Here is a 26426-nt window from a genome sequence, read left to right as displayed (position 1 = left end):
AGAATAGACTGAAAGGATAATTATCTTTTGATACTATTTCAATATTTTATAAACATGCTAACAAAAATTAGAAAACTCTTGAAATTATTTACAACACTTGTAGAAAGAAACAAGAATGTGTTATAAAAGGTAGATAAAATATTTTTATTTTACATTAATGTTTTGGAAACAAAAGAAAGCAAGCTTCTTGTCACTCTTTTTCACTTTAATGAACTATCTCCAGGAAATAACAATTTCTGTTCTTTAAATATGAGCAAGAGATAAGATATATATTAACAATATTAATTTTCTATATTTATGTCATAAGAATCACATTTTAATATAAAAAGTGATGACAAAAATGAATAATCTGATCTCATTTCAATTTATTGGTATATGATCACATATGTATTCAAACATGATTTCAAAATACATACTTTACATAGAATAAGTAATACAAATACTCAAACCAATAGGGTACTCATGTTTGTGTATGTAAAATTTATCTGCCTTTGCTTTAAGAAATAATTTTCACCCACTAGTGCAGGAACTTAAAGTCTATGCATCTGAATTGCCTTTCCTTTGGTGGCACACACTCGAATACTGAATGCTAACTTTTTTTTTATTGCAAACAAATGGGATACATGTTGTTTCTCTGTACATGGAGTCAAGGAATACCATTTGTGTAATCATAAATTTACATAGGGTAAAGTTGTTTAATTCATTCTGTTATTTTTTTCTCCCCCCACCCCTCCCACCCCTCTTTTCCTCTATACACTCATTTCTTCCTCCATTCTTACCACCTTCCTTAACCTAACCCTAAACCTAACCCTAACCCTAACACTAACCGCTCCCACACCCCATTATATGTTCTCATCTGATTATCAGCGAGATCATTCATCCTATAGTTTTTGAGATTGGCTTATCTCACTTAGCATGATATTCTCCAATTCCATCCATTTGCCTGCAAATGACATAATTTTATCATTCTTTATGGTGGAGTAATATTCCAATGTATATATATGCCACAGTTTCTTTATCCATTCATCAATTGAAGGATATGTAGTTTGGTTCCACAATCTGGCTATGGTGAATTGAGCAGCAATGAACATTGATGTGGCTGTATCTCCGTAGTATGCAGATTTTAAGTCCTTTGGGTATAGGTCAAGGAGTGGGATAGTTGGGTCAAATGGTGGTTACATTCCAAGCATTCTGAGGAATCTCCATACTGCTTTCCAGAGTGGCTGCACTAATTTGCAAACCCACCAGTAATATATGAGTGTACCTTTTTTCCCACATCCTCACCAACACCTATTGTTGCTTGTGTTCTTGATAATCACCATTCTAATTGGGGTGAGATGGAATCTTAGGGTAGTTTTGATTTGCATTTCTCTTATTACTAGAGATGTTGAACATTTTTTCATATATTTGTTGATTGCTTGTAAATCTTCTTCTGTGAAGAGTCTGTTCATTTTCTTAGCCCATTTGTTAATTGGATTATTTGTATTCTTGGTGTACAATTTTTTGAGTTCTTTATAGATTCTGGAAATTTGTGCTCTATCTGAAGTATGAGTGGCAAATATATTCTCCCACTCTGTAGGCTCTCTATTCACATTACTGATAGTTTTCTTTGCTGAGAGAAGACTTTTTAGGTTGAATCTATCCCAGTTGTTGATTCTTGCTTTTATTTCTTGTGCTATGGGAGTCCCGTTAAGAAAGTCTGATCCTAAGCCAACAAGTTGAAGATTTGGACCTACTCTTTCTTCTATAAGATGCAGGGTCTCTTGTGTGATTCTGAGGTCCTTGATCCACTTTGAGTTGAGTTTTGTGAAGGGTGAGAGATATGGGTTTAATTTCATTCTGTTGCATATGAATTTCCAGTTTTTCCAGCACATATTTTGAACAGGCTATCTTATCTCCATTGCATATTTTTGGCACGTTAGTCTAGTATGAGAAAATTGTATTTATTTGGGTTTGTGTCCATGTCATCTATTCTGTACTATTGATCTACCTGTCTACTTTGGTACCAATACCATGCCATTTTTGTTACTATTGCTTTGTAGCAGAGTTGAAGAACTGGTATTGTAATACCCCCTGCTTTGCTCTTTCTACTGAGGATTTCTTTAGCTATTCTGGGTTTTTTAATTCTTCCAGATAAATTTCATAATTGCTTGCTCTATTTCTGTAAGGTACATCATTAGGATTTTAATTGGAATTGCATTGAATCTGTACAGCACTTAGGTAGTATGGCCATTTTGACAATATTAATTCTGCCTATCCAAGAACATGGGAGATCTTTCTATCTTCTAATGTTTTCTTTAATTTCTTTCTTTAGTGTTCTGTAGTTCTCAACGTAGAGGTCTCTCACCTCCTTTGTGAGATTGATTCCCAAGTATTTTATTTTTTTCGATGCTATTGTGAATGGGATAGTTTTCCTAACTTGTCTTTTCGAAAATTCATCACTTATGTAAAAAATGCACTAAATTTATGAACATTGATCTTGTAACCTGCTACTTTACTGAATTCACTTATGAGTTCTAATAGTTTCCTGGTGGAATATCCAGGTTCCTGTAAATATAAAATCATGTCATCAGTGAAAAAGGATAGTTTGAATTTTTTCCAATTCATATCCCTTTAATTTCTTTGGATTGTCTAATTGTTCTGACTAGAGTTGCAAGGACAATGTTGAATAGAAGTGGTGAAAGAGGGCATCCCTGCCTTGTTCCAGTTTTTAGGGGGAATGCTTTCAATTTTTCACCATTTAGAATGATGTTGGACATGGGCTTAGTGTAGATGGCCTTCACAATGTTAAGGAAAGTTCCCACTACCCCAATTTTTTCTAGGGTTTTGAGCATGAAGCGATGCTATATTTTATCGAAAGCTTTTTCTGCATCTATGGAAATAATCATGTGATACTTAACTTTAAGTCTGTTGATATGGTGAATGACATTTATTGATTTCTGGATGTTGAACCAACCTTGCATCCCTGGGATAATACCCACTTGATCCTGGTGCACTCTCTTTTTAATATATTTCTGTATGTGATTTGCTAAAATTTTGTTGAGAATTTTTGTGTCAATGTTCATTAAGGATATTTGTGTGAAATTTTCTTTCCTCGATGTGTCTCTGTCTGGTTTAGGTATCAGGGTGATATTGGCTTCATAGAATGAGTTTGGGAGGGTTCCCTGCTCTTCTATTTCATGGAATACTTTGCGGAGTATTGGAATGACCTCTTCTTTAAAGGTTTTGTAGAACTCTGCTGAGAACACATCTGGTCCCAGACTTTTCTTTGTTGATAGGCTTTTGATGGCCTCTTCTATTTCATTGCTTGAAACTGATTTGTTTGATTGTGTATATTCTCCTCGTTCAGTTTAGGTAATACATATGTCTCTAGAAAGTTGTTGATGTCTTCAAGATTTTCTGTTTTGTTCGAGTATAGATTTTCAAAATAGCTTCTAATTATGTTTTGTATTTCACTCGTGTCTGTTGTGATATTTCCTTTTTAGTAATTTGAGTTTTCTCCCTCTTTCTCTGTGTTAGTGTGGCTAAGGGTTTATCAATTTTGTTTATTTTTTCAAAGAAACAACTATTTATTTTGTTAATTTTTCTGATTGTTTCTGTTGTTTCAATTTCGTTGATTTTGGTTGAGATTTTAACTATTTCCTCTCTTCTACTACTTTTAGTGTTGGTCTGCTCTTCTTTTTCTAGAGCTTTGAGCTATAGTGTTAAGTCATTTATTTGTTGATTTCTACTTCTTTTGTTGAATGTGCCCCATGAAATAAATCTTGCTCTAAGTACTACTTTCATAGTGTCCCATAGATTTTGATATGATGTGTCTTTGTTCTCGTTTATTTCTAAGAATTTTTTTATTTCCCTCCTGATATCTTCTGTTATCCATTCATCATATAATAGTTTATTATTTATCTCCAGGTGTTGGAGTAGTTTCTGTTTTTTATTGTGTCATTTATTTCTAATTTCAACCCATTATGATCTGATAGAATACAAGGTAGTATCTCTATCTTCTTGTATTTGCTAACAGTAGCTTTGTGGCATAAAATATGGTCTATTTTAGAGAAGCATTCATGTTCTGCTGAGAAGAAAGTGTATTCGCTCTTTGTTGGATGGTATATTCTATATATGTCCGTTAAGTCTAAATTGTTGATTGTGTTATTGAGATATCTGGTTTCTTTATTCAATTTTTGTTTGGAGGATCTATCCAGTGGTGAGAGAGGAGTGTTAAAATTGCCTAGTATTATTGTGTTATGGTCCATTTGATTTCTGCGATTAAGAAGGATTTGTTTGACGTACATGGATAAGCCAAAGTTCGTGGCATAGATATTTATGATTGCTATGTCTTGCTGATATGCTTCCCTTAAGCAGTATGTATTGTCCTTCTTTATCCCTTCTGACTAGTTTTGGCTTGAAGTCCACATTTTCTGAAATGAGAATGGATACTCCAGCTTTTTTGCTGTGTCCATGTGCATGGTATGTTTTTTTCCCATACTTTCACCTTTATTCTCTGGGTATCTCTTTCTATGAGATGAGTCTCTTACAGGAAGCATATTGTTGGATTTTTCTTTTTAATTCAATCTGCCAGTCTATGTCTTTTGATTGATGAGTTCAGGCCATCAACATTTATGTTTATTATTGTGATATGATTTGTATTTCCAGTCATTTGACTCATTTTTGCTTTTTGACAGGATTTGGTTTCTCCTTTATTTGGCATTCCCTTAGGATAGTTCCTCCCATTGCTGATTTACATCATTGTTTTTCATCTCTTCCTCATGGAACATTTTGCTGACAATGTTCTGTAATGGCAGCTTTATTTTTGTAAATTCCTTTAGCTTTTGTTTATCATGGAAGGATTTTATTTCATCATCAAATCTGAAAGTAAGTTTTGCTGGGTATAAGGTTCTTGGTTGGCATCCGCTTTTTTTTCAGGGCTTGGTAAATGTTGTTCCAGGCCCTTTTATCTTTTAGGGTCTGGATTGAAAAATCTGCTGATATTCTTACTGGTTTCCCCCTGAATGCAATTTGATTCTTTTCTCTTGCAGTCTTTAAAATTCTGTCTTTATTTTGTATGTTAGGTATTTTTATAATAATGTGCCTTGGTGTGGGTCTGTTGTAATTTTGTGTATTTGGAGTCCTATAAGCCTCTTGTACTTGGTGTTCCATTTCATTCTTCTGATTTGGGAAATTTTCTGATATTATTTCATTGAATAGATTGTTCATTCCTTTGGTTTATTTCTCTAAGCCTTCCTCAATCCAGATAATTCTTAAATTTGGCCTTTTCATAATATCCCATAATTCTTGTAGATTCTGTTCATGATTTCTTACCATCTTCTCTCTTTGGTCATCATTGGTTTCAAGGTTAAATATTTTGTCTTCAATGTCTGAGGTTCTGTCTTCCAGGTGTTCTATCCTATTGGTTATGCTTTCTATGGAGTTTTTAACTTGGTTTATTGTTTCCTTCATTTCAAGGATTTCTGTTTGTTTTTTTTTTCATTATTTCTAACTCTTTATTGAAATGATCTCCTGCTTCCTGTATTTGCTCTTTGAAATGTGGATTTGTGCAATCCTTTAATGCCTGCATTTGCTCTTTCTTCTCTTCCTCAATGCCTGCATTTGCTCTTTCATCTCTTCATTTGCTTCTCTGATTGTTTTAATTATGTACTTTCTGAATTCCCTTGCTGACATTTCTTCTGCTGTGCCATCATTGGGTTTTATTGATATAGTATCTAGGTTTGTTTGGGACATTTTCTTCCCTTGTTTTCTCATATTGGTCAGATGTCAGTGGGACTCTGAGATATTGTAGATTTCCTCTATTGGCATATAGTGTCCCTGTAGATTTCCAGTATATCACCTCCCAGCCTTCAGTAGCCTGAAGTCTTGGAGGAACTTGATAATGCAGTGCTTCCGAAGAATGCTGCCCCTAGTCCGCTACTGGTTCTAGTGCTTGTAGCTGGCTCTATGCGGAAAGTTTCTCATTGGGCAGTCTGCCCCAAGAAGCTGGCCTTGAAAGGGGTCTGTCGCTGGAGGGAGCAGGACTTCTTGAGGAAGTCCCTGGCTGCCCTGTCCTTGTCCCTGAAGCTGCCTGTGGGCCAGAGCTAGCCACTGGTTCCAGGACTTGGAGCTGGTTCTTTGCAGAAAGTCTCTCACTGGGGGGCCTGCTCCAAGAAGCTGGCCGTGTGGAGGGAGCCTGCCACCTGAGGGAGCAAGGCTACCTGGGGAAGACTCTACCTGCCCTGCCCTGCTGTGAAAAGCCTCTCCTGTCCGGGCCTGCCACCCAGGCCAAGTTTCACCTGGTGGGGGATACTCACTCCTTGTCTCTATTTTAGTCCAAGTCTCTCAATGCCTCCCCTTCTGAGTCCTGGGTTCTGGAGTGACAGGAGATGATGCAGTCACCCTGTAGTCCACCATGTTGGATTGCCCCATGGAAAGAGCCTACCGTTGGAGGAAGCAGGGCTGCTTGGAGATGTCTCTGGCTGCCCTGCCCTGGTCCGAGAGGCTGTCTGTGGGGTGCAGCTCTCTGCTGGCTCCGGGACTTGTGGCTGGCTCTGTGTAGAAAGGCTCTCACTAGGCGGTCTGCTCCAAGAAGATGGCCATGAAAGGAGCCTGTTGCCAGAGGTTGCATGACTGCTTGGGGAAGTCCCTGGCTGCCCTGTTCTTGTCCCTGAAGCTGCCTTTAGGCCAGAGCTCACCACTGGCTCCAGAACTTGGAGCTGGTTCTGTGCAGAAAGGCTGTCACTGGGTGGCCTGCTCCGAGAACCTGGCCATGTGGAAGGAGCCCACTGCCAGAGGGAGCAGGTCTACCTGGGGAAGACTCTAGCTGCCCTGCCCTGCTGTGAAAAACCGCCCCTGTCCAGGCCTGCCACCCAAGCCGAGCTTCACCCAGTGGGGGAGACTTACCCCTTGGCTCTATTTTAGTCCAAGTCTCTCAATGCCTCCCCTTTTTGAATCCTGGCTTCTGGAGCAGCAGGAGATGCAGTCACCCTCTAGTCCACCATCTTGGATCACCCTCCTGAATGCTAACTTTAACACATTTAAGAACAAAACAAATAAGTAAGTACCTAAGGGAAATATGGGGCTGAGGGGTGACTCAGGGGTAGAGCACTTGCCTAGGGTATGTGAGGCACTGGATTCCATTCTCAACACCACATATAAATAAGTGAATATGACAAATGTCCATCAACATCTAAAAAATTTTAAAAATATTAAAATATAAAAGAAAACAAATTAAAAATAATTCCACACAATGTCACGGCAATGTCACAGCACTGCATTTTTTCTTTTCAAAAATTCATATTCATTTCATTTTATGCATAAAAACTGATAAATTCATGACTTTCAGTAAATATGTAAATATTTTAAATATCTTTTTAGTTCTTTATTTGAAGTCATTGAGTAATAAACATGTTGCAGATTATACATTTTATATGGCTCCATTGTTTAAGTAGTAAAACTGCTTACGTTTAAATATAATTTTGATTGAACTTTCCAATTTACCACTGTTAATAAAGAGCAATGTCTGGGAACATATTTCCCATTGCTGTGCACAGACTTATAATTTATATGGGCTGATCTGCTGAATGTACCACCACAAGCCATATAGGAAAAGATAGTATTATTAAGACATATAAAGTATATACAAAAGGAAAACCATCCTGGGTAGCATACCAACTCAGCACCAGAGAGACATCATGGGAATTTTGCAGCATACATAACCAAAGAAAGCAGTCTTGTCACCTTTGGGTTCTTCTCATCTCTCTTAAATACACTGTAGTAAACATATAAATTTATTGTCTGGAGCCACATGGCTCAGTTCCATCAGTATATTTGGTCTCTAGACCTGGATCTGGCCAGGAGCCAGGCCTTGAGATCAGAAAACAGATGTCTTTAAGTTGTTTTTTTTTTTTAATGTTCTCTGGGCATAGAGCTTATCTGTCCTTGAACAGGGGCACTGCCAGATGACTAAGTTTCTCATGAAAATTGTTTACTCCTTACCCTGATTTCACTTTTTGAAATCACTCTTAAACAAGACTGTATTTTTCTCTACAAGCCAACATTAGCATTGAACTAATTTTTCAGCATTCCATCCCAGAGGAGGCACTGAACACAGTGGTCTGAATGCTAAATTAGGATCTCAGTATCATTACAGTGGTAGGACCCTGGAGACAATTATTTAACCTAAGGTCTGTATTTCCTCATGTGAAAACAGTTATAATAGTTATATGATGGACTTTTTGTGAAGATTTAAGAAAGCAAAATTGTACCTAGCAGAGGATGTCATTAATGTTAATTTCTTTCACATAGTTTATGCTATGCACTGAATGTTTAAGTGACCCCCAAATTTCTATGTTGAGGTTTTAATCTCCCAGAGTGATAATTATGGATGTGAGTCTCTGGAAGGTAATTAGGTTTAGATTAGGTATTGCAGTTAGGAAATCATAAAAAGATTTGTGACAATTGAAGAGGAAAACAGCTTTCCCTGTCTCTCATATCTCCCCTGCATACACAGGCACAAGAGGAAAGTTCAGGAAACCACACATCAGAAAGGTAGCTCTCTACAAAGCAGGAAGTAGACTCTCACGAGAACTCTAAGATGGCACCCTCATATCAAACTCCTGGATGCCAGATCTCTGAGAAAATACCTGTTAATTTTTAAGTCACCCACTATGGTATATTGTTATTGCAGCTTGAGTAGACTAGGCTAGATTATATTTTAAAATATCTTTTTAAAAAAGACTTTGAAAAGCAAGATAATTTTTATGTCATCCCAATATGACATGGTTTTACAAATCTACCACCTCAAATAAGGGATCCACTACCATAAATTACTGCAGAACACAAGAACAGCATTATTAGATTTACTGGTAGATGTCTATTGATTTTCCAATTTGGCCAACAGGGAAAGAAAATAGGAAGGAACATAAAGTTATACTCATTAGATTTTTCTGGCCCATGACAATTATTCTTTCCAGGTCAACATTTCAGACATCAAAAGTAAACACTGACTATACAGTGAGCAAAATAATGAGAATGACTCCACTAATGACAATAAAAAGTCTTAAAAGTTAGTCCAATTCCTCCTTCTCTCCACTAGTACAAAAAAAAATAAAAAGGCAACATTACAGGTTGAATGCTAATGAACTGTACAAGGTTTTCTGGTATAGGCAGGTTTTACTTCACAAATGCTATATAAAGCACATTTTAAATGCCATAAACTGATTTCTTGTTTTCAGCATTTAAAATGCAAAATGCCATTATTGTTTTATAACAAGTATTCTAAATAACTATTTCCTATTTAAAAGGTCTGGCTAAAATTGCTTACTTAAAATTCAAAAGAACCTAAAATTATTCCTCCTTTCCAGGTAGAAAAGGAGTGAGAACTTATGAAATACATTTTTAAAAAAATACTAGAGAACATTGTTGTAAGTTGATTTTAACATGTAATAACTTTTTCCCCAATGAAGAAACAAATTAATAATTATCACCCTGGAAGTATAAAAGCTATGTACAAAATGACAGAACATGATACCATAATTATATAAAGATTAGGAAATACCAATATGTGTTTAAAATATAGCATTATAAATATTCAGCATTATTACACATGAGCAAAATGTGCAAAATTAGAGTTCAAAGATAGTTTCCTAATATTAAGGGACATTATTATGTTCACTTTTGAATCATTTCCTCTGTTGCCATTATAGTTCTACGTTCACAGTAAAGTATTGCAATGTTTTTGAGTTAGTTCTACTTCATCAATGGAGGGAATGAAAGAAAATATTATTACTAAAAATAAGGTTAAAAAGCCCTGACACAGCAAAGCAAATGATTTCATACACCTGCTCTTGCCACCAAAATTGTAGGATTGAAGCAGTATCTGAAAATTAAGCATATCTACACACATATATAAAAATCTGCTTAATCAACAGAGCTATCCTGTGTTACAGAGTAAAAAGAACTAATACTTTCTATACTTTATAAGTTAATGAGTTAGGAGAGCTTAGGTGTACAGGGTTATCACACACATTGAATCAATTATTCTATTTTCATCTTTCCTTACTGTGTATGTTTCTTTTGTTCTTCTGGTAAACAAAACATATGACAGTCTACACTATTTTAACTATTGAAAACTGAAAGTTACTTTGTTGGCCTGACCCAAGGAGTAGAGTGAATTATGCACTTTATGAAAGCTTATTTTAGTCATAGGCAAATTAAGATAGTAACAAGACTTCTATTTTACATTTATTTTTCCAAGTATAAAAGTAACATGAAAATTTGTAAAATTACAGAGAAAGAATATAGTGACCTATAAATTCTACCATCCAGAAGTCTTCCTTCTCTTTTTGGTATATTTCCTTACTGTAATGTAAATTCTGATAATCTAAGCAAGCACTAAAAAACAGGAAGAAAGAAAAGAAAGAAAAAAGATTAATGGACTCTTAGTATGGCTTTTCATGTGTTGTACATATATATATATATATATATATATATATATCATTCATGATTCTGAATACAATCAGTTAATTTCAAAAAAGACCTCTCAGAGAGAGGTCCCTGAACTGAAATCTATTAATTTTTATATTGTCAATACTTATGTGGCAGCAAGATCTGAAAGTGATGCCAATATCAATGTCCCTGTATTAAACAGATATTTCTTTGATAATCTTTCCAATCATACAGCAATAATGTTATTTTCATTATAAAATAAGTAATGAATTATATTTGCCTAATAAATTTAAAGTCAAATAATTTTAATTTCAAAGACTAATTTTTTTGGAGCACAGCAATCAAACCCTTAGGGCTTCTGGCCTATAAGATGGTTTCCCAGATAAAAGTATAAAACCCTTATATTCCCAAATTGTCTTTCATAAGGTTAAAAAATAAAAACAGAATGTATCTTAGGTATAGTCACGTTTCTTCTTTTGTTCCAACCCATTGTTGATGCAAGTATATAGATGCTAGAATCACAAAGACTGAAATAACTTCATTAACAAAGCAACCTCCAAAGTTAAGTCAACTCCTCAGACTCAAAAGAACAAAAACAAAGGATATTACCACTAGAAATTCTATTTTCTGAAAATTTAGTCTTCAGCCTTATTTCTAGCTTTGAGAAAGATTTTAGATCAACTCAAGGCATCAGAGGTCATAAAATCCCATTAATTTTCTTCTGTCCAATGTGTTAACAAAGTCAACCTAAAACATGGTAACTCAAATTTGTTTCTCTGATCATCTTGCATAATACTTTCCTAAAGAAATCCTTCAACAAAACACTCCCTCAAAAAAGTAATGTAAATATTGAAGAGAGAATTATCCATCATTAAGTCAAACCTTTCCTGATAAATGAAAGAAGGTCAAGCTGACTATGCTTTGCTGAACCTAGAAATGACCAAGACTCAAAACAAAATCTGCTACTTCTGTGTCTAGAAAATTAAAACACAGGCTAAGGCTATGGAAACACGACCATTGATGTGTCTTGGGTGGACATATTCACATAAGAGAGGCGCCATGTGTTTCAACTAAAAGTCTTTGCCATTTTTGCAGAAGAAAAGCTAATTGTTAGTGGTCATTGGACATTCTAGGTCCCAGAAAGGAAAGAACAGGAGGAAGAGAGGAATTTAAAGCAGTTCATGGTCAGAACAAATTCAGGCATCCTCTTGTTAGCAAAGGTTCCCCAAGCTGAAGGCAAAATACTGCTTACCTAAAAAAGGAGTGTGTGAAAAGTTGAGGAGAGAGGGAAGCCAGAGGAGAGTCTATGTGGCAGTGTGGGGGGATTGGAGGGAGAGAAACTGGAGCTATCCAGTGGATTTGGGGAGCAAATGAATAGGGCCCAAAGACACCCAAAACAATGACTGTGACCACACAATGCTTTGCATCCCTTACCCTGGTTCTTTCACTGTCCCACGTTCCTTCCACCTCTGCTCCTGACTGACACTTGGGGTGTGACCCACCAGCAGGAGGCTGCCCTGGTTTTGGTCTTCACCTGCTTCCCACACTAGGACTCCTCCTACTCTTTCTGCTCCTTCTGCTCCTCCTACTCCTCCTGTTCCTCCTTCTCCTCTGTGCAGAACCAAGGCCTCTCCAAGGAGCTGGAACCCCCTGGCCACCGCCTCCTTACCCACATCCTGCAGACCCGTGCCCCTTCCTTACTTGAAGGAGGCAACGGAACAGTGCAAACCACACCCCCAGACCCACACCCACCGAGAAGAACTCAGTGTCTCAGGGGGCCTTCCACCACTTCCCCTCCTCCGCCTCACAGAAGGACTGGCCTCCCCTAGATATCAAAGCTGCAGCAAGCATGGAAGGCGGTGTAGAGCTGACCCCCAGAAGGAGTGGGACAGACATCCACGCACACCCTACCCAACCCATGGAAACACCTAGGCGACCCGGGGTCTGCGACCGTCCCAACTGGTGACTGGCATGGGAGCTCCAGTGCTGCACCTCTACCCTCCACTTCCTGCCAGGCCTGAAACCCTGGTCCCCACCCACACCCCCTTCCCATGTACCCTCTGGCAGGGGGCAGCAGGCACAGCGGACAGCACTGCCCACTCACCAGCACATGTGGGGATGCATCCAAGGCAAGGCATGATGCCTTGCTGAGGCTGCTGGCCAGGTGCGGGCTCCTCCTCTCCTGTACTGTGCTCTGGATGTGCAGAGCTAAAGGGAGTATGGGGGCGGCTTTGGCTTGCTTCGTGTTTGTTGCCTTCTCTCCACAGCCTCTGATGGACACTTCCACATTTTCCCAGAATACAGTGAGTCAGTGAGAGAATAGGCTTCTTTTGAAATGGTCCAATCAGTGGCCAGGAGTGCAACTCCCAGTTTAAAATAAAACAAAACAAAAAACTGTCCAATGTAAAATCAATTTTGTTTTCTATCTTTGCACAGTGGCACACATGCGCAATCTCTGTTATGTGAATGGTGGAGGCAGGAGGATCCCAAGTTCCAGTCCAGCCTGGGCAACTTGGTGAGATCCTATCTCAAAATAAATAAAGGACTGAAGATGTAGCTCCATGGTAGTGTGAAATCAATCCCTATTTCTGCAAAGAATAATAACCATAAATAATAAAAATAACAAAATAATAATTGCAACAACAGAATTTGTATCAATATAAAACAGAATTCACAGTTCCAGTATCCAATGGAAATTATCAAGAATGTCAAAATATCAGGAAAATATGTGTAAAGAACAGTAAAGTAAGTCCACAAAAAGTGACCCAGAAATATCTAAGTGAACTAACAAAGACACTAAACAATTATTAAAAGATACATTTTATATGTTCAAGATAGTAAGAGGATGTAATGGCCTTCTTATGTTAAAAATCAAATATAAAAATAAACCTCAAAAGACAAAAATATAGCATGTGTAGTGTGTGTCATTAATAGCTGACTAGACATCAAAGAAACTTTAACCTGAAATATATTAACATTGCCAAAAGTTATGAGTAGGGAAAATATTTTTAGGTAGAATGAAAGAAAAACTATAAAAAGAGACTAAAAATAAAAATTTCTGACATCTAAAGACATTCTAAAGGAAATGCAACACAAACCACACACAATGACAAAATATGTACAAATATACATTTACGCATGACAGGTGTAGAACCTTCAACGCTCAATAAGGAATAACCCAATTAGTGTACACTTTTTCAAATTGACAAAATATTGGAACAGAAAATTCAAAGAAAAGATAAAAATGCAAATAAAGGTTTAAAAAGACATTCAATATTGTTAGACATTAGAGAAATGCAAATTAGAAAGAAAATAATATGCCAATACAAAACTATAATAATTAGTCCAAAATTTTCAGAAAATTAACTGGTTTGTGAATTTGGAAAAATTATTTGAACCATGTTTTTGTGTTATTCACAAAGTACTAGTATAGTTATTCTCATTTTCTAGAGTTGTGCATGAGTCAGACCCACAAAAATTACATACTGGTTAAAAATATAAGGTAACGAGGATGATGATGGTAATGGTGATGATCTTTGTTACTCTGATGTCTGACAAGTAGTGCTGAATAACTATTCAGTGAAAAACTTGAAACATTATTATTAGGTAATAGGATAAAAAACTATGACAAAATTTATTTTTCAATGTCTGCAATAAATAATATATAACTATAAGTTAAATTCCAATTAAATTAAGAAATTTAAATTTTCACTATTGGTAATAATTGAAGAGATTCCCCTCTTTTATTGGAGGCTTTATTAGAGAAAATTTAAACTGGTACATCTGTCTTTTGAAATATATGTAAAAACATGATTGGATTCTCCACTCAAAGAATATGATTGAGCAGATTTTAAAAATATTTATCTGCACATTCCCTACAAGAGACTCATGCCAACTGAAGTATGCACAAAGTTGGAAAGTGAAAGCATAGAGAAAAAGATTCCATGAAATTTGAAACCAAACCAAACAAAAATGCAAGGTAATTGCTATGTATAAATCAGAAAAAAGCTTTAAGTCAATCACGATATAAAAAGACAAAGATGGTCAATGTAGATTGATAAAGGAATCAATGTATCTGAAGAATTTAATGATGATAAATATATATGCTATTACCATTACAGCTCTTAAATATGTAATCACATATTGGTACTTCTGAAAAGAGCTTGGTTGCATTCCAGTGTACTAGGAGAATAAAATAACACATTCAACAATGCACCATAAGGAAATATTCAAAATAATTGCATGCCCAAGAAATGTACTATAGAATAAATACCTTAATTTCTTTGTACATAAGATGACCTTATCCTTGAAAACAATTTTCAAAATCAAAATATAAATTTTCCTCTATTGAAAGATCATAAATTGCTGATATATACTACTAGTATGCCCTATTTTCAGTAAATTAAATTATGGAAGGACAAAATTGATTAAAAAATTGGAGAATATTTTATTTGAATTGAAAAAATATATATTCCAATATGATATCATTATACTTAAAATATATTTAATCTCTCATAGCAAATATAATAGGAAAAGAGAATTAAAATAAGATATAACTTGTAAGAAATACTACTGAATAATGGATAACATTAGTGAATGCTAATTTAAAGAAATTATTCTTGGGTCTGGGGCTATGACTCAGTGGAAGAGCACTTGCCTTGCATGTGTTAGGCATTGGCTTCAATCCTCAGCACCACATAAGAATAAATAAATAAAGATATAAAAAAAGAAATATTCTGATAGGCATATAATCTATAAATGCACTTTTATAATGACATAATATATGTCATTATATTTTAATTACATTTTTCTTATGAATTTATTCATGATGATATAATAAAAATAACTATTTTTCTCCTTACAAATCTCACTTATCTCATATTTCCATGGTATGCTCTAAAGACAAGACTGGAAGTAACATGTATAAAAAAATCCACTCATAAGATTATGAAATTCACATAGTCATGTGTATGAATAAAATTCCAGTGAATCTAGTGTATCAGACTTTCAGAGAATGTGTTGCAATTTTAAAGAAAATCTGGCCTCAATATAATTTCATAAAATCTTGCACTTCCTTTCCAATTTATTTTATTTTTCCACATTTTCACTGATGATATATAATCATTTTAGTTTAGATCTTTCATTGATGTTTCCAGATGACCTATGACAAGTAACTTAGTTATCTGTGCAATTTCTAATATTCACCAGAGAGTATGTTCTGCTTCTCCTGGTAACAAATAAACTCATTAAATGCCTTCTTTATTCAATCATTTATGTATTCAATTTAGGAAATGAACTTAAATATATATTGAATGCCACATTTTCTTCTGAACTTCTTTGTCTACACTTGTAACGGGCATCTCAGCTTCAATGCATCCATAATTCACACTAAAACTTCTTCTGCCCCAAGGTTAATTTGGAAAGTGAAAGGTTTTCCCTATTTTATTGATTCATACTTTTGAATATCTAGTTTCTACATTAGAAGCACAAAATTACAATTTCCACTGATAAAACAATGAGATGTCTTAATTTTGTTTTAAGCCAGAGAGTGGAAGAGAGGAGATGTTAAGAAAGCAATTCAACTAACAGTTCCAAAATAAGAGAGAAATCAGAGCAAAAAGAACTGCTCCTAACTTCTAAGTTTACATTTCAAACCTCCATTCAAAGTCCCAGGAGCATGTGTGTCAAGGTGCTTTACATTCCCTACCAGTCAAGGAGCAGACGCTCTTCTTACATTCCCAAACTTGTCCTATCCTGATGATTTCCTAACTTTGCATTGTCCTTCTGTTCTCATCTGGAGCCAACATAGGTTCAATATGAGCAATATATGTTCTTCTCCATAAACTTCCATTATAAAATACTCTGGTCTTTTAGAGCTGGAAGACAATTTCCCAAGTGCTTCTTATCCATAATTCTGGTGACTTAGGGAATGTGTCTCAGGACCAATTCTTTTCTCTAGCATTTTTATACTCAATGAATCATTTAAAAAAATTCTCTCTGAGAGACCTCTTGGTTTTTAGAATTTTTATCCTACACTTTAAAAAACTTATAGCCTACATGATGTGTGTTTTCTGCCTATTTCAAGTCCTCATAAATTGGAAATCATTCCCTCTTCTACATCTGTTCTTACACCAAGTAGACAATTCCACCTAGTTTCTCCTGAAGAGTTGCTTTCTTAGTCATTTCACTAATTACAATCTTTTGTCATTGAACTTGCTTTCCAGACTACAGCAAAACAGTATTATGGAATAGAAATACAAATGTCCCCCACCAGAGAATTACACTGCTTCAAAATTTAATGACTTTTTTTGCTAAAATATTTCTACTGATATCTTTAAGGTACATGACAGGAACATATGTGATTTGCACCTTGCCTTTTTTGTAACATTATCTCCATTAGTGCACAGCCTAATATGCATTCCATGATTTTCCAGTAATGTTTTCCAGTGACTCTTATAATTTATGCTGTCTTTCTGAGGACATTCTACCACTCCTTTTCATCTTCCTGAAAGAATATTTTCACTCCTTCTCACCTGCCTGTTACAAACACTTTATAATTTGATCTATTTGTGATCCAGCTGAGAAAACTTTTTCTCAGTCTCTAGACTAAGATTATAATCTATCCTGTATGCTCTCACAGCATATGGGAGAGATTAAGTGCTCATGGTTCCTAGCATAGGAGGGTGAATGTTGTCAACAATAATTTATGTATTTCAAAATAGAAAACAAAATTTGAATGTCCCCAAAACAAGACTTGATTCACATTTCAGGTAATAGATTTTCTAAGCATCCTAATGTTTATACACAAATCAAAATATTATATGTGTGACCCATAAATGTGTACAATATTAATGTATCATTTAACATTTTTTAAATGGATAAATGCTGAATACATGATTGGGAAATGTAGAATTGTGACAAGTCCTAAGAGCATAGTGAAGGATGTCACTTCATAGAAGTGATCAGCAATGAATGCCACATGCCTTATCAAGAGCTGATCTTTTATTGTCATAGCTCCATCTTAGTTTTGAGTTATTTAAATTTTTTGACTTATCTGTCTTCATTTTCCTCTTACATACCAATATTTTATGACCTTCATTTATTCTATAGGTTTTTTCAAAAGTTTTAGCTATTTCTATATATATCTAACTCCCTTTTACTCCATTTATCTCTAGTTTCTATTTCCAGAAGTAATTTTCCTATTGACCCCTGCAGTAGATTCTTACTAGTCTAATACCTCTTTCTTCTTAGATATTTTATACATAGCTCAACTTCAATCGGTAACTCATATGACATGTTTTTCTTATTTGGAGGGCGCTGGGCACTTGAACACTGAACTACATCCCCAGACCAATTTTGTATTTCTTCTAAGGTCTTCTCCAATTTCTTTCTTCAGTGTTCTTTAATTTTCATTGTAGAAGTACTTCACCTCTTTTCCTAGATTGATGCCCAAGTATTTTATTTATTTTTGAGAATATTGCAAATGGTATCTTATTCCCAATTTCTTTTTCAGCAGATTAATCTTTGTAGATAAGAATGTCATAGATTCATGGGTGTTGACATGGTATCCTGCTATTTTCCTCAATTTATTTATGTATTCTAAAAGTCTTCTGGTGGATTTTGATGGTTCTTCTAAATATAGGATCATGTATTCAGCAAACAGAAATAATTGGAACTCTTCTTTTTCTATATATATTTAATTTTCTACTTTTGCCTAATTGTTCTGACTGGAATTTCAGGGACTATGCTGAATAATAGTGGGAATGGTGGGCATACTTGCTTTTCCTGTTTTTAGAGAAAATGCTTTCAATTTCTCTCCTTTTGTATAATGCCTGCCTTAGTTTTATCATATATAACCTTTACAATGTGTAGGTAATTTTCTTCTATCCCTAGTTTCTCTAGTATACTAAAAATGTGTGTTCTAATTTTTCAAGTGCTTTTTCTATATCTCTTGAAATAACCACATGATTTTTACCCTTATATTCATTTATGTGTTTTATTACATTTAATGATTTCCATATGTTGACCAACATTGCATCTCTGGGATAAATCCCAATTGACTGTGATGCACTTGATCTTTTAATGTGCTTGTCTATGCTGTTTTCCAATATTTTATTAAGAAATTTTGTATCTATGTTCATCAACTATATTGGTCTGTAGATTTTTTTTTTCTGTTTTAGTCAGCCTTTTCATTACTTTGATTAAAAGACCCAACCATAATAATTGTAGAAGAGGAAAAATTTACTTGATGTATTATGGTTTCAGATGTATAAGTTCATAGAAAGCTGGCTCCATTCCTTGGGACTTGAAGTGAGGCAGAACTTCATGGAAGAATTGTGGGAGGAGATAAGCTGCTCTCATAATTATTAGGAGAAAGAGAGAGGGAGAAAGAGAGAGAGAAAGTCCACTCACCAGATACAAAACATATATCTCAAAGTCATGCCCCAATGTCCCACATCCTTCAGCCACTCCCTACCTGCCTTCAGTTACCACTCAATTAATCCTATCAGATGATAAAATCACTAATTGGTTTAAGGCTCTTATAACCCAGACATTTCTTCTCTGAACATTCTTGCATTTTCTTTGCCCAGTTTTAAAGTCAGAATAATACTGGCTTCATAGAATGTGTTAGGTATTGTTCCCTCATTTTCTACTTCATTGAATAATTTGAGGAGGATTGTTATTAGTTCTTTAAATATCCGGGAAAACTCACTGTGAAACCTTCTAGTCCTGGACTTTTCTTTCTTGGCAGTCTTTTGATAGATACTTGAATCTCTTTATTTGATATGGATCTGTTTTCTATATTCTTTTGTTTCAAAATGTACAGGCCATATGTCCCTTGGAATTTATCAATATCTTCAAGATTTTCTAATCTTTTGGAGTATAAATTTTCAAAATATTTTCTGATGATCCCATGGAATTCAGTAGTATCACTGGTGATATTTCTTTTTTATCTCAAATTTTATTAATTTGATGTTTGTCACACTTTATTTTGGTAGTTTGCCTAAGGATTGATGGACCTTATTTATCCTTTTAAAAAATCAACACTTTGTTTAATTGATCTTATTTTTTCTTCTCAGTTTCATTGATTTTGGCTGTTTTTGATCGTTTCACATCTTATGATGATTTTGATGTTAGCTTGTTCTTTTTCTAGGGCCTTGAGATGTAATGTTAGATTATTTGGTATCTTTCTATTCTTTTAATGTATGAACTAAATGATATAAACTTTCCTTTCAGAACTGCCTTCATAGTGTCCTAGAAATCTTGATATGTTTTATCACCACTCTCATTTATTTCTAAAAACAAATTTATTTTCCCTTAAACTTTTCTGCTATCTATTCATCATTCAAAGGTGTATTATTTAACATCCAGTAGTTATGATGATTTCTGTTTAGATTATCATTGATTTCTACTTTCTTTCCATTATGGCCTGATAGAACACAAGATATTAAATCTATTTTTTGGTATTTGCTAATATTTAGTTTGTAATCTAAAACACTGTCTCAGTTAGAAAATATTTCTTGTGCTAAGTTAAAGTTATTTCATTGATAAGATATTCTATAGATGTCTTTTTGGTCCCTATTATTACATGTAGTTTTTATTCTGCAGAATATTTTCTTAGTTTGTTTGCATGATCAATTCAGTGGTGAGAAATGTGAATTAAAGCCATCCCACAGTATTGTAACATAGTCTATTTGATTCTTCATATTGAGAAGTGTGTGCTTTTTGACATAGATACTCCATTGTTCATGGCATAGATATTTACTTTTATTACACATTATGATGTACAATTCCACATGCAGTATGAAATGACCTTCTTTGTCTCTACTGAATAATGTTGAATTAAATCCACTTATCTGATATAAAAATAACTACTCCTGCTTGCTTAGGAGTCCCATGTGAAAGTTATGTCTTTATCCATCCTTTCCCCTTCAGTCTGAGTGCCAATATCTGTGAAGTGAATCTCTTGATGACTGAATATTGTTGAGATCATGCATCTGGCTGGTTTCTAGTTGAGGCTGGAAACAGATACTTCCTGTTGCCTAGGCTCTAGTAGTTTTCAGCCTTAATTAAATTTCCTCTGACTATCTTCTCAGGTACCTTCAGCATAAGTTTCCTAGGGTGATCAGGGAACTTATCCTAGAAACCTTCTATTTACAGCTGCCACCATTCAGGAATTGGGTTTCTATATCACAACATGTTCAGGCAGCTTCCCTCTGGTATGGACCCATGATCCCAGGGTCATTTGCTAGGCTTCTCATGGTGCCTCCCCACAACATTACTGGTTGATGATTCTTTTGTCCTAATGAATCCACTTTCCTCTCCTGGAGGTGTAAGCTGATTTGTTTCTCTTTCTGTGAGTTGAGTGGAAACTGCATAGAGTTTTCTATCTCTGTCTGGATTGCAGAGGCTGAGAAGAGTGCTGGGTTAGATGCATTTTTATACAGGTGTGCACCACACTTCCTTCCTCTTGTTAAGAATGAGGGAAAGGGAGTTTTAGCAGGCTTTGAGTTGTCCTTGTAGAAGTTTTTTCTGGCTGGATTCTTTAGTGGTTACACTGCAGGGAATTTCCCTATGGTTTAATTCCTGGCTGTCTGGGAAGGGGAGAAAAACCTGTTGTTTAAAGGAGGTCAGTGGTCGACTAAGAAATCCAAAGATGGCTGCAGATCCCTCACTCAGCTTTCTTTTTATGATTTGAGTTTAAATTTTTGCTGTGTTTTAAGAACCCTGCTGATCCTGTCACACTTTAAATTTTGTCTGCCTTTCCAAATGTTTTAACTGGTGCAGTTTAAGCATTTTTCTGCTCCCTCTATTTTCCTCTTTCTCTCTTTATTGCCCCTCCCCTATTCCCCCACCTTTGTTCAGGTTGGAAGTTAGAGGACTATGAGTATATTTTCTACTCTGGTAACCATCTCCAAGGCCTTCCAAGTTTCAGAATTTGTAATGTTGAGTCTAAGAGCATATGTTTTGCCACCAACCTCCCAATTCTGCTTTTCCTTCATTGCTTCCTTTCTGCATTTTGAGGAGATCAAGACTTGCCACTTTCCACAATTGTTTCAACTTCCATCCATTGTATTTCTGAACTGCAGTGTGATGTTTTGATACGTGCATACATTGCATAATGCTAAATCCTTCTAATTAATATATCCATCACCCCGTATATTCATATTTTGTGCAGAGATATTTGAATTGTAATCCCTCAGCAATTTTTAATCATGCCATATATTATTATTAAGTAAGATCATAAAAAATTTTCACTGAGAAAATGTACATCATACTTATACATTTATTTATTCAATGTGTTATCCATGGGCATTTTTGGGTAATTCACAGTTTTTAGGTTATAGCAAATAGTCCTATTATGAATGCCCATTTTTAAGCACATAAAAGATATATACATGTTTATATTTGAAATATAGTTACTTGCAGTGTAATGTTTAGGTCATGAGATATAGTTTTAAAGTACATCACATATTTTTCCATAGTGGTTGTACCAGTATCACATCAGGGTACATACTGCACTGATATTATAAACAATATTTAGTATGTTTTATATGTTCATGTTAATCATCATGAGAGATAAATATTTTCTATCTTGTTGTAACCTTAATTTTTACTGATTTAATAAATAAATTAATTGATTTTTTTCTTAAGTTTATTAAGTATTTTGATATTCATTTGAATAAACTTGCTGCTTTAAAGTTTAGCCTTTTCTTCTCTGTACTGAAATATTGTCTTTATTGATTTGTATGAAGAGTAAACATTATCAATATGAAGTCTGTACAGGAAATATACTACAATTATCTGGCACTGTATGTCTTCTTATCTCACTGCATTGTTGGTATTATTTTGAGAAACAGCAGTTTTTTAATTCATTTTTATTGTAAACAAATGTAATACATTCTGATTCTTTGTTAGTACATGGAGTAAAGACATACCATTTGTGTAACCATATATTTACATAGGGAAATGTTTGATTCATTCTTTCCTTTTTTCCCTATCACCCACCCCTCCCACCCCTTTTGTCCCTCTATACAGTCCCTCTTTCTCCATTACTGTCCCCTCCCCCCCATTATGTGTCATCATCCACTTAATAGCAAGATCATTCTTCCTTTGGTTTTTTGAGATAGGCTTATTTCATTTAGCATGATATTCTCCAGTTCATCCATTTGCCTGCAAATATCATAAATTTACTATTCTTTATGGCTGAGTAATATTCCACTGTATAAATATAGCACAGTTTCTTTATTTATTCATCAATTGAAGGGCATCTAGATTGGTTCCACAATCTGGCTATTGTGAATTGAGCAGCTATGAACATTGATGTGAATGCATGTTTGTAGTATTCTGCTTTTAATTCCTTTGGGTATAGGCCGAGGAGTGGGAAAGCTGTGTCAAATGGTGGTTCAATTCCAAGCTATCTGAGGAATATCCATACTGCTTTCCAGAGTGACTGCACTAATTTGCAACCCCACCAGCAATGTATGAGTGTATCTTTTTCCCCACATCCTCCCCAAAACCTATTTTTGCTTGAATTCTTGATAATCGCCCTTCTAATTGGGGTGAGATGAAATCTTAGGGTAGTTTTGATTTGCATTTCTCTTATTACTAGAGAAGTTCAACATTTTTTCATATGTCTGTTGATTGCTTGTAGGTATTCTTCTGTGAAATGTCTGTTTATTTCCTTAGCCCATTTGTTGATTGGATTATTTGTGTTCTTGGTGTAGAGTTTTTTGAGTTCTTTATAGATTCTGGAGATTAGTGCTCTATCTGAAGTATGGGTGGCAAAGATTTTCTTCCACTCTGTAGGCTCTCTCTTTGCATTGCTGACAGTTTTCTTTGCTGAGAGAAAGCTTTTTAGTTTGAATCTATCCCAGTTATTGATTCTTGCTTTTATTTCTTGTGCTATGAATGTCCTGTTAAGGAAGTCTGATCCTGGGCCCACATGTTGAAGATTTGGGCCTACATTTTCTTCTGGAAGATGAACGGTCTCTGATATGATATTGAGGTCCTTGATCCATTTTGCATTGATTTTTGTGCAGGGTGAGATAGGAGTTTAGTTTCTCCTGCATATGGATTTCCAGTTTTCCCAGCACCATTTGTTGAAGATGCTATCTTTTCTCCATTGCATATTTTTGGCACCTTGGTCTAGTATGAGACAACTGTATTTATTTGGGTTTGTGTCCATGTCCTCTATTCTGTACCATTGATCTACCTGTTTATTTTGGTGCCAATACCATGCCATTTTTGTTACTATTGCTTTATAGTATAGTTGACCATCTGGTATTTCAATAACCCCTGCTTCACTATTCCTGCTAAAGATTGCTTTAGCTATTCTGGTTTTCTTATTTTTCCCAATGAATTTCATGATACCTTGCTCTCTTTCTGTAAGGTACATCATTGAGATTTTAATTGAAATTGCATTGAATCTGTTTAGCACTTTTGTAGTATGGCCATTTTGAATATATTAATTCTGCCTACCCAAGAACATGGGAGATCTTTCCAATTTCTAAAGTTTTCTTTAATTTTTTCTTTAGTGTTCTGTAGTTCTCATTGTAGAGGTCTTTCACCTCTTTTGTGAAATTGATTCCCAAGTATTTTATTTTTTTTTGAGACCATTGTGAATGGGGTAGTTTTCCTAACTTTTCTTTCTGAAGATTCATCACTTATGTAAAAAATGCATTGGATTTATGAGCATTGATCTTATATTCTGCTACTTTACTGAATTTACTTATGAGTTCTAATAGTTTTCTGGTGGAATTTCCCTGTTCCTCTAAATATATAATCATGTCATCAGCAAATAGGGTTTTTTGATTTCTTCTTTTCTTATTCATATCCCTTTAATATTTTTGGTCTGTCTAATTGCTCTGGCTAGAGTTTCCAGGACAAAGTTGAATAGAAGTGGTGAAAGAGGGCATCCCTGACTTGTTCCAATTTTTAGGGGGAATGCTTTCAGTTTCTCACCATTTAGAATGATATTGGCAATGGGCTTAGCATAGATGGCCTTTACAATGTAAAGGATGGTTTCAACTATCCCTATTTTTTCCAGGGTTTTGAACAAAACAGGATGCTATATTTTATCAAATGCTTTTTCTGTATCTATCAATCTAATCATGTGATTCATAATTTTCAGTTTTTGAGAAGATTAATTACTATTATTGATATCCGAATATTGAACCAAACCTGCATCCCTGGAGCAAAACCCACTTGATCATGTTGCACTATCTTTCTAATATATTTTTGTTTGTGATTTGCTAAAATTTTGTTGAGAATTTTGCCGAATGTTCATTAAGAATATTGGTCTGAAATTTTCTTTCCTCAATGTGTCTCTGTCTGGTTTATGTATCAGGGTGATATTCGCTTCATAGAATGAGTTTGGGAGGGTTCCCTCCTCTTCTATTTCATGGAATACTATGAGGAGTATTGAATTGAGTTCTTCTTTAAAGGTTTTGTATAACTTGTCTGAGAACCCATCTGGTCCCGAGCTTCTCTTTGTTGGTAGGCTTTTGATGACTTATACTATTTCATTACTTGAAATTGATCTATTTAAGTTCTGTATGTCCTCCTCATTCAGTTTATGTAATTCATATGTCTCTAAAAACCTGTTGATGTCTTCGAGATTTTCTGATTTGTTGGAGTATAGATTTTCAATATAGCTTCTGACTATATTTCGTATTTCTCACATGTCTGTAGTGATATTTCTTTGTTCATTCCAAATTCAAGTAATTTGTGTTTTCTCTCTCCTTCTCTTTCTTAGTGTGCCTAAGCATTTATCAATTGCTTTTATTTGTTCAAAGAACCAAACTATTTATTTTGTTAATTTTTTCTATTGTTTCTTTTGTTTCAACTTCATTGATTTCAGTTCTGATTTTAAATATTTCCTGTCTTCTACTACTTTTGGTGTTGATCTGTTCTTCTTTTTTCTAGGGTTTTAAGCTGTAGTATTGTCATTTATTTGTTGATTTTTTTTCTTTTATTAAATATTCTCCATGAAAAAAATATTCCTCTAAGTATTGCTTTCATAGTGTCTCAGAGATTTTGATGTGATATGTCTTTGTTCTCATATACATCTAAAATTTTTTTACTTTCCTTCCTGATGTCTTCTGTTTCCCATTCATCATATAATAGCATATTGTTTAATCTGCAGGTGTTGCAGTAGTTTCTGTTTTTTATTCTGTCAGTTATATCTAATTTCAATCCATTATGATCTGATAGAATACAAGGTAGTATCTCTATCTTCTTGTATTTGCTCACATTAGCTTTACAGCATAAAATATGGTCTATTTTAGAGAAGGATCCATCTGATGCTGAGAAGAAGGTATATTCACTCTTTGTTGGATGATATATTCTATATATATATATATATATATCTGTTAAGTCTAAATTGTTGATTGTGTTAGTGAGATCTATGGTTTCTTTTTTCAGTTTTTGTTTGGAAGATCTGTCCAGTGGTGAGAGAGGTGTGTTGAAGTCAACTAGTATTATTGTGTTGTGGTCTATTTGATTTCTGGATATGAGAAGGATTTGTTTGATGTACATGAATGAACCAATGTTTCGGGCATAGATATTTATGACTACTATGTCTTGCTGATTTATGCTTCCCTTACACATTATGAAATGTCCTTGTTCATCCCTTCTGACTAACTTTGGTTTGAAGTCCACATTATCTGAAATGATTATAGATATTCCAGCTTTTTTGCTGTGTCCATGTGCATGGTATGTTTTTCCCATGCTTTCACCTTTAGTCTCTGGGTGTCTCTTTCTATGAGATGAGTGTCTTGCAGGCAGCATATTGTTGGATTTTTCTTTTTAATCCAATTGCCAGTCTATGTCTTTTGATTGATGAGTTCAGGCCATTAACATTCATGGTTATTATTGTGATATGAATTGTATTTCTGGTCATTTGGCTGATTTTTGTTTTTTGACATGACTTGTTTTCTCCTTTATTTGGCTAATCATTTAGGCTAGTTCCTCCCATTTCTGATTTGCAT

General features: G+C 34.8%; 1 protein-coding gene across 1 annotated transcript in view; it reads left to right on the top strand.

Annotated features, from left to right (window-relative positions):
* LOC124975750 (extensin-like) overlaps positions 1 to 12366 on the top strand; it is a 52701-nt gene extending 40335 nt beyond the window's left edge. Inside the window, exon 3 of the mRNA XM_047538317.1 lies at positions 11985 to 12366. Within this exon, the coding sequence (XP_047394273.1) occupies positions 11985 to 12366 (382 nt within the window). The remainder of the gene's footprint in view (positions 1 to 11984) is intronic.
* Positions 12367 to 26426: the final 14060 nt, after the last annotated feature.

Source organism: Sciurus carolinensis, unplaced genomic scaffold, assembly GCF_902686445.1.
Source record: "Sciurus carolinensis unplaced genomic scaffold, mSciCar1.2, whole genome shotgun sequence".
Lineage (NCBI taxonomy): Eukaryota > Metazoa > Chordata > Mammalia > Rodentia > Sciuridae > Sciurus > Sciurus carolinensis.
This window is presented reverse-complemented; position numbering and strand designations above follow the sequence as displayed.